At 37.6% G+C, this 9,840-nt stretch overlaps 1 protein-coding gene across 1 annotated transcript in view; it reads left to right on the top strand.

Annotated features, from left to right (window-relative positions):
- RBM28 (RNA binding motif protein 28) overlaps window positions 1-9,840 on the top strand; it is a 26,271-nt gene that overhangs the window by 1,291 nt on the left and 15,140 nt on the right. The window contains exons 2-9 of the mRNA XM_011357261.2: window positions 2,513-2,662; window positions 2,953-3,047; window positions 3,448-3,523; window positions 3,969-4,061; window positions 4,823-4,894; window positions 5,714-5,912; window positions 6,060-6,202; window positions 7,584-7,656. Of these exons, the coding sequence (XP_011355563.1) occupies window positions 2,513-2,662; window positions 2,953-3,047; window positions 3,448-3,523; window positions 3,969-4,061; window positions 4,823-4,894; window positions 5,714-5,912; window positions 6,060-6,202; window positions 7,584-7,656 (901 nt within the window). The remainder of the gene's footprint in view (window positions 1-2,512; window positions 2,663-2,952; window positions 3,048-3,447; window positions 3,524-3,968; window positions 4,062-4,822; window positions 4,895-5,713; window positions 5,913-6,059; window positions 6,203-7,583; window positions 7,657-9,840) is intronic.

Genomic DNA, 9,840 nt, shown 5'->3' with positions numbered 1-9,840 from the left:
GATCATGATGTCAGAGCAGGATGGTAGCAGTGGAGGTGGTAAAAAGTGATTGGAATGCGAATATTTTTTGAAGGTAAGCCTGAGAGGATTGGCTGATGGATCAGACATGGGGTATGAGAAAAAGAGGAGTCAAAGAGTCAAGTCTGACTCCAAGGTTTTTTTGGTTTGAGCTACTGGCACTATTTACCGACTTGTGGAATACTGCTGTATGCTTCACATTCTGTTTGATCTCATCACATCACTGTGAGGGAGGGTTGGCATATATTATAATGAGGATGGATTGTAAGGGTTTTAATTGTAGAAGCATTCCTTCCTCTTACCTAGCTTCAAGGGACACTTGAGATAGGCACCTGATGTTACCTAGCACATACATTTTATTCCCTTCTAAGTCATCAGGCTCTCTCTCTAGGCGGCTGCCTCTTTACCTTTCAGCAGAACAACTGGTGAGAAGCGGCATCTTGTGGGTCCCCCTTCCTCCCTCCTCATGGTGTCTGAGTGTGTGAGTAGGCAGGCTATCAGTGTGTTAACAATCACTCCATCCTTAGTTTATATTTTGTTAGTAACAAGTTAGGGTTAGGATTGTTGACATGGCTCTGGTTGCTATTTGAGCCATAGTACATCCCTGGTTCTTTGTCATTTTAAGTACAGATAGGGCTGAATGAGAGAATGAGAGTGCTATACAGCAGTGTTTCTTAAACTGCGGATCATTACCCATTAGTGGGTCTTGACTAGAATTTTTAAGTGAAATAGGAGTATATCCATATATGGTAAAGCATAAGTATTCATAAAACTTTTTTTTGGCTTTATATAAAAAATATATATGTGGACTGGGTTCTACTGTGAGTTACGTTTATTACTGTGTGTTGTCAAAAACAATTTGAGAAACATTACAGTGCCAGATGGTTGTGTTTCAGGGAATAACAGGCCATTGAATGGGAATTCATCTTTGGGTCCTCAGAATGTAAGCTATGTATAACCTTACTTTCTACCTTGTATACGTGGTCTAAATCTTTAAAGAAAGCTTATTCCCTTATTAAGAAACTATGCTTTTCTATCCAGACAGCCTAGATGTATTGGAAAGAGTACTGCACCTAGTGGGATGGGAGAGAGGGGTTGGGGGATGAAGTCTTACTCAGTGTGGGTGACTTGGGCATGCCACTTAACCTTTAAGATGGGAATAATTTCACAGGATTGTTGTGAAGATTCAAGTAAATATGTCAGTGCTTTGTGCAGACATAAAAAATGCATGGCATTTATTGTGGGTATATGCTTTTATTTCAATGCCAAACTCCTTCATGTTTTAGCTGCTTTATTTTTGGTTGTACTGATCAGGAAGGGCCTGAATTTTCTTGGTCTTATTTTCTGAAAGGTAAGTGGACAGGCTTTTGTGAGAAAGAGTTCCAAGAGAAAAGAAACTGATTTCCAGATCACAGTATGCTCTCCTAGTGCCGGGTGTCAACTTTAACCTGTTTAGGTGAATCAGTGTCCTGTGTTTGAGGGCTTGGACCCTGAATCAGGTTCAAGTGTAGATGAAAAAGAAGCAGAGCATGTGAGCTATTTCTTCTTTGGGTAGTAGGCAGACTACTTGGTCTTTTTCCATTTTGATGCAGAAAATTACTTAAAATTTTACTACAGAGAAATGTTAAACCAAAAAAAAGCATACCAGGAAGAGCAAAGGAAGTTTACAGTTTTTTATTTTACAACTGTTCATCTGCTTGGTCCTAATAGTCTTCTCCTAATAGTCAGGACACTGACTCCTGTCCTAATAGTCTTGGTCCTAATAGTCATTATATTGGTGGAATCCCATTGGAAAGAGGATGGGGCTGGTAATGAGAAATTAATTCAGCTCCTAACACCTTGGGGAACATTAACCAAGTTTATTTGCTTTCCTTCATCCCAAATTATTCATTTGGAGAGAAGGGATGATAATATTTGCTTTACTTACCTTGGTGTGTTCCGAAGATAAAGTGAGATAGGAGATTCACAGCTGCATTGGAAAGGTTTAATTTGTTATTGATCGCTAAGGCTTGGTAATAATGGTAATAGTATCTACAGGCTCCTGAAGCATTGTTTATTATTCGAGGTTCTTTTGGACCCCAGGCACCATTGCTGATCTCTTGTGAGGAGGAGCTGCATTATTACATGTAATTTTCAAAGCTACTATACTTTCCTACCATCTCTGGTGATGCTCCCTTCTATTTGATGCTGAGTTCTTCTTTGGGGAGTATAGTGGATATCATGGATCCTCTATAATTTTGAGATTATCAGGAAAGGAGGAAGAAGAGGAGCCAACAGTGAAGACACCAAATTAGAAGAGGAAGCCTAACACTATCTGAGCAAAGTGGAGAAGGGGCCACTGATGCCAACCTTTTTTCTCTCCCTCCTGAGGATTTTGGCAAATTGATTATAGGATGATCTGGTAGTATATCTCAGAGCTTAGTTTAGGGCTTTGAGAATTTACTGGCTTAGGGCTCTTGGCTTATGGTTATCTCTCCACCCTCTTATTGTTTAGGGAGTAAGGCATGTCGAGGCTTTGGTTATGTCACTTTTTCTATGCTGGAAGATGTTCAAAGGGCCCTCAAGGAGATTACCACCTTTGAAGGCTGCAAAATCAACGTGACCGTTGCCAAAAAAAAACTGAGGAAGACATCCAAGGAAAAGGGTGAGTTTTCTCCCAGGGCGAGGAGGAGGTGGAGTGGTGGGGTGGGGGCGGGGATGGGAGTACCACCTAAATTTAAAGCTTCTTGAATTTCCTTTTGATATCCAAAACCGTCCAATGTATTTTGTTACTCATTTTAGCCTTTACTTCTAAGTCTGGAAAATCTGGTGGTCTTGGGTTTTGCCACACTGACTCCTGTGGTAGATGTTAGTAGCTTTTTTCTTGTTGTGTTCTGGGCCTGGAGGTGGGTGATTTTGGAGCAGAGACTTATTCCATCGCCTCTTGTTTTTTAGAAAATTTAGAGTCCCCAAAGAAGGAGCAGAAGCCTAAAAAAGCCAAAGTGGCAGATAAGAAAGCCAGATTAATTATTCGGAATCTGAGCTTTAAGGTAAGTGACAGAGAAAACTGAACACTGCCCATTCTGAAAGCTGTTGGTGATCATGGGTAGAACTCACCAGGATGGTAGATTGGACATGATGCCTCTGAGAATGAGCCTTAGCATTGCTGAATTCAGAAAATGAGCCTGTATAAACAGGAACTTATTGAGACAATGAGAGAAGATGCCTTTTTGAGAAAGGGAGGGGAGGAGAAGCTCTAATCTCTGTCCTCTTGCCTCTTAGATACAAGGCAAGATGTCTTCTATTCAGATATGTTTGTTGTCCTAGTCTCAAAAGTAAAAAAGTAGTAAAAATGTTTAAGCTCTTCCTAATGAACCAATTTAATAATTGATGTTTCATATTTATTTATTATGATAATACCTCTATTCCTTTCTTTACTTTTGACTTCAGTGTTCAGAAGATGACTTGAAGACAGTATTTGCTCAGTACGGAGCAGTCCTTGAAGTAAACATCCCTAAGAAGCCAGGTACTAGCAAATCTTCATTTGGTGGGGATTAGATTAATATTATTTAACAGAATGGTCTTCTTCCAAATCACCCTTGAACTAAGCACCATTAGAAATAGAAATACAAGGTTTATGTCATACTCTTTATGTGCTCCATGATGTGATGTATATAAAGTATCAGGCATAGTGCTTAGGAAGTAATAAAAACTCATATAATAGTGTTTATTCCCCTAATGGTATTTTTAATGAGATCAAAACTAGTTTTAGAAGACAAGTTACAGTTTGAGAAAATGCATTGCTCTTCCCAAGCCCAAATCAGGGTATACTCAGCAGGACATAAGCTTTGGGTGAGGGGCTGGCTGGTTGGCAGCATTTGGGCCATCTCGCCAGCCTTGGTTGCTATAATTTCCTTCTTAGTGTTGGCTCCCACCTGCTGCTTCTAACGTCTTTGTACATTTGCACACAGATGGAAAGATGCGTGGTTTTGCTTTTGTTCAATTCAAAAACCTCCTAGAAGCAGGAAAAGCTCTCAAAAGCATGAACATGAAAGAGATAAAGGGTAAGTTTTCTATACCCATACTATTGACCCAGATATTTTTGGTGTTTGAGTAAATTAGCACAGTAACCCACATTCTACATTTTCAAAAGGTGTTTGTATTATTGAAAGTCTCAATGCTAATATAGAAGCTGTTTTGTTGAAACATTTCTAATACTTGTTCTTAGGTTAAACTGGAAAGAACCTATATCATTATTCTCCTATTTATTTGGTAATGAGTGTTCTTTTAAATCCCTAATGAAATAACATCCCTGTAATAAACATGGTTGCTGTTTAGGAGATGTGGGATTTGCAGTTTTTTTCCCTCTTGGTTATGAGCGTTATTCAGCATCCATGGGCTATTAAGCTGACAATGAGGCTACTCCGGGTATGGATTTACCAGGTACTGAAAAAGGGATTGACTTAGAGACTTGCTAACTTCTGAGTATGGTGCAAATTATTCCAGAATGCCTGTTTTGCCTCTTGCTAGTCGAGTGGAAACTTTTGGTCTAATTAGAAGCACTGTTTTAATTGTTTTTTAAAACTATCCCAGGTGTAGTGGCTGTGTAGAAAGGCAAAATTTTTGTTAATTGATAAAAAGAAAAGTTTAAGGGTTAAAAAGAATAGACGGCTACTGGGAGATTTATTTTATAACCAGTATTCTCTGAATTGGCAGTTTGTCTCCTTTTGTTCCTTACTGTCTTCAATGAATAAAAAGTCATTTACAAGAGATAGAAACGTCTAAAGGAAGAAGGCCTTTCTGATGTTGCTTTTCTGTCTGACAGGGCGGACAGTGGCTGTGGATTGGGCTGTGGCAAAGGATAAATATAAAAATACACCCTCTGCCTCTGCCCCAGGTAAGATGTGGTGGTGCAGGGTAGGAGGGGTTGTATGTCCTGGGGTGAGTGCAGAAACAGTTCTACAATAAAAGTATGAGGGAACCTGCTTCTCAGTGAGAATATTGGGCTGGAGATACCAAAAGCACAAGAGTACCCAAAAGAACAAGAATGAGTAAGAAAAACTCTGAATTCCCGCTGGCTGAGAAACCCAGAGCTGTTTGTCATTTCATACTGTACCATCTGGTGATCTGGTCCCAAAGCACAGGATTTTTTGAGTCTAGGCCCATGCTTGGGTGTGGATGTGATTGAGGAGTGGGACTGAGTTCATTGCTCCCGCTACCTGATGTCCTTCCCCAGCTTTTTATAATGAAGAATGATGGAACATTAAGAATAGGGAAACATAAAAGTTGAGTTTTATTTAGAAAACAATTGGTTTTTAGGCAGCCAGGAGCCCAGAGAACAGAACTCACCAAGATTAAGTTCCTGGCTGGGCTCCAGACTGAGCATTGTGTTGGCTGTGGTGCATGATGGTAGGCTACTTGTAGAGGCTCAGTTGCTACTTCTCATTCTGAGCCAGATTCAGTTTCAGGCTTCTGATGAATGGGAAAGACTCCAAGGGAATCTCAGGGATAAGGGGCTTTTGTTATTGTTTGTTTTTTTGTTTGTTTATTTTTATTCCTTATACTTTCTCCTATTATATATATATATAGTAAGAAAATATGTGAGATTCTGTAAAACCAAATGAACTAGGAACTTGAGGGTATTAGTTATTTTTGTTAAAATAACCTTGTTTTAGGTACTGGATTAATTCCTAACTTTCTTTACCTCCCTGTATAGGTGTGGAGAAGAGGCCTGAACCTAAACATCAGAAATTAGGTAAAGAGAATGGCAGGAAAGAAGAGAATATGGGAGAGGAAGACGACGGTGATGATGATGATGATCTGGAAGAGGAAGAGGAGGATGGTGATGATGGTGATGAAGAGGAGGAGGAGAGTAAAGAATCAAAGGTGACCAGGCCTGTGCACATTCAGAAGAGGTAAGCAGTTCAGGTTGTTCTGAGACAACAGAAGAAGATTCAGGCTTGTCTCTGAGGGGGAGAATGTTGACTCTCCCGCCCCCGTCATTGATGACTGACATGCATAATGAAGTTGGAGGTCCTTAGTTCTGAACTGTGCCATTGCAGAGCAATCAAGAGGGCAGCACCTGCTGAAAGCAGTGAAGAGGATCTTTCCGATGAGGACAGCGACACAGAGGGAAGAGATAGTGTTGACAGTGGAGAGGAACTGGCTCAGAGTGATACTGACACTGAAGGGCAAGAGGACGAAGGTTGGCCTGGGATCTTCAAATTTCAATTAATTACTGAGAAATTCAACGCAGACCTCTTTAAATAGAACCCTAATGTGTTCTGTCAAATTTATGTTTTAAATGTTGAAGACGAAAACTTTATATTTCTTCTAAAGGTTTTTTGGTTTTGTTTTTTAAATGAGTTTGGAGTGGTGTTTGAGGGTTAAGATTCATAGGAGATTTAAACCCTATCTTAATGCTGAAGCGCTGTCTCTTGATTATCCAACTTGAATGACTAACTGGATAAACAGGATATTAAATCTAACACCAAGGTGGATTTTAAACAATCTTTTGAGTTGAGATAGGGATAAAGGAGTTCTTGGGGGCATTTTGTAAAACTAATCAAACCCTGTTGCTTATCAAGAATGTTGGGGTAAACTCAGTGCTTTCATTGAGGGAGGCAGGTCATTACAGAATGAGGAATGGCCAGTAACTGGTCCTTTAGTTTGTCAAGGTGGAAGTTTTTATGTACTTACCAGGTCACTCCCTTCTGCTTCCTTTTCTGTAAGTCTGTCATGTTGGTTTCACCGTATAAGAAATCTGAGGAAGTAAACTTTTTCCATGAGAGAATGGTAGGCACCTTAGAATCAAAAGCTTTTATACTGAAGGGACTTTAAGACCTTGCATTCTATAGCCAGATTGAGCTGTTTCTTACTAATTTTTTCTTGAAAAAATCACAGGACTAGTACATAATAATGAGAGAACATTAATAAGAAATATAGTACAGAAGAGTATAATATAGAAAGTGAAAATTCCTCACCAATCCCCCAATGATACCCCAAAGTAACCACTGTTGTTTCTTTTGTATCCTTCCAGAAAGCTTCTGTGTATATATAAGCATATGTCTATTAAAAACAGTGAGTCTTCCTTATACCCAGATCATCAGCCACTTAGCGCCCCTCCCCAGAAACAACTAGTGTTGTATGTCTCTGGTGTATCTAAAGATAGTTAATACCTTTATAAGTAAAAACACTCACATACAATGTAGTGTATTTTTGTGTGTGTGAATGTATGTGTATTTCTTTCTTAAATGTTTTACATGTTTTGTTTTCAAAAAGTACACTGTCAAAATGGTATATGGGAATCTCTGTTTTCCTATACCCTTACCACATTAAATTTCATTTATCTTTGCTTTTTCCCATTTTGTTGGTGAAAAATAGTATCTCATTTCTTATACTATGTTTTTCTTTAATTATGAGTGAGTTTGAGCATCTTTTTATATTTATTTGCATATCTTTTGTTCATTTTTAATTGGATTTTTCCTTATTGATCTGTGCAAGGTCTTGATATATTTAAAAGTTAGCCCTTTGTTATATGGCTTGTACTAGTATTTTTCAGTTTGTTGTTTTTCTTTTTACTTTAGATGAACAAATCTCAAAGAAAAAGAAGAGGAAATTACCCTCTGATGTGAATGAAGGGAAAACTGTTTTTATCAGGTATGCCTTTTTACCTTGAGAACTGCTCTATTTGTGTTGTCTTCATTGGTTTCTCTTCCCTTCTTTTTCGGCCCTAGGAACATACCAAACAATGAAAAATGTAGGCAAATCAGAACTATACACAGAGGATAAATAACAGGGTTTCCATATCTTGTTATCATTTAGATTTCATTCTTTATAAATGGGGTGGCATCGTTTGGAACAAATCAGATCTTTAACTATTAGAAACATTTTCCTTTCTGGCTTTTGTTTTAAGGAGAGTGCTGAGGAGGGGTGACACCTCTTGTCCCAAACAGTTTCTCTCTTCATGTCTAGCTTATTGTCTAAAGCAGTGTCTAGAATAAAGTGAGACATCCTGTTTGTTTCTAGGAAAACCGAGAGAGGGAGATGGGTGGAAATAGATTTTATTTCACGTTGCCATTGCTATTTTTGTCTTACTAACTGCAATAGATTGGCATTTTCAGAAGGTCAAGATATCTTCAGCACCCCTCAAACATGTCTTCTTGTCTTTTCTTAAGTAGCAATGTGTAGGGCCATTTGAGTCTTTAAAATGTGTATTTTATCCTCATGTACAATCTTCTTAAGATTGTTTTTATTATACAAGTAATTTATGTTTAGGAAATAAATGTTCAAAAACATACACAAAAAAATTAACCTTTATCACTACTCAGAGAATACCTATACATACCATACATATACCCACATCATAAATATTTACCAAGATCAGTTTAGCATATACACGCTGTGCTGTAACCCACTTTCTTCCTTTATAGCATGTCCCTCTATAATTTTTTTTTACTGCGTTATATGGAATTGCCATATAAATAATTTTGTATTCATAGAGAATTCTAATAGGAAGGAAGAAATGTCACACTTAGAAGCCCGTAATAATATCAAGGATGCGATTCCTTATACGTCTTTTAAATTAATAAAGAACTTAGGAAGGTAAAGAGATAGAAGAAACAAAACTATATACATGATGAGGCAAATTAGAAGAAATAATGTAACTAAGATGTGTCTTATTACAGAAATTTTTTTTTTTTTTAATCTCAGTTACTCCATAAGATAGAATCATTTATGGAGTTATTAACTGAGTATAAGAGAAGTATAATTATAGATACTTATTTGGGACTGTTTTTCTTTCCTCCAGAAGGCTGTGCATATTGGGGAAATGAATCTTTTTTTTTTTTTTTTTTAAGTGTGAAGTTATTTTTATTTTTATTTATTTTTTAAAATTTATTATTTTTTTCTATGGTGACATTGGTTAATGAAATCAGATAAATTTCAGGTGTGTACAATTTAACAGTAAGGCACATATATATTGCATTGTGTGTTCACCTCCCATAGTTAGATTTCTTTCTGTCACCACATATTTGACCCGTTTTACCCCATCTACCTCCCTCTTCTCCCCTTCCCCCTACCTCCTGGTAACCACTAGTCTATTGTCCATGTGTCTCTGTTTGTCCTGTTTGTTTGTTGCTTTTAGGTTTATATTCCACATATAAGTGATATGTGGTTTTCAACTTTTTCTGTCCGGTTTATTTCGCTTAACATGATTATCTCGAGGTCCATCCATGTTGTTGCAAATGGAGAAATAAGGAATCTTTACACTGTTGAAATTTAGTAGAACAAAATCTTTTTCCAACATTTTTAAATCTCATCAAGAGAAATAAGTAGGTTTCTGTTTTTGTACTTAGCCTCTAAACTTTAGCATGTTTGTTTTTGAATTATTATTTTAAAAGATTTTCTGACTTTTGTAACATTTTAACCGAAACCTGGATTTCAAAGAGGAAACACAAAGGAGAAAATGGCTAATGGAGAGGGAGTGAGGGAGGGAGAGGGAGAGGGAGAGAAAGGTAGATTAATTTGACTTTTCTCATCAGCCTGCTGTCTTTTGTTTGTAGTAAGAGAAACTAATTTTAGCTAATTTAAGTGAAAAAGCTGGTTTGTTGGATAAACATTAGGCTGGCTCACAAAATCAAAGTTGTCAAAGAGCAAACCTCAAGAAGGGTGTGAAAGTGTGGGCAGTTCTAGGACCCCAGAACTGCAGGAGGCTGTGGGTGTTTTCTCTGAGGATACCCTACCATTTTTTTTAACTTCTTAAGGTATAACAAATTCAGTCAGGTGTTTTAACCTAAGTGTACATCTCAATGAAAATTTTCACATTTATATATGCACCACATA

Source organism: Pteropus vampyrus, unplaced genomic scaffold (genome assembly GCF_000151845.1).
Source record: "Pteropus vampyrus isolate Shadow unplaced genomic scaffold, Pvam_2.0 Scaffold33, whole genome shotgun sequence".
In the NCBI taxonomy this organism is placed as follows: domain Eukaryota; kingdom Metazoa; phylum Chordata; class Mammalia; order Chiroptera; family Pteropodidae; genus Pteropus; species Pteropus vampyrus.
Note: the sequence above shows the minus strand (reverse complement) of the source record. Positions and strands in the feature narration are given on the sequence as shown.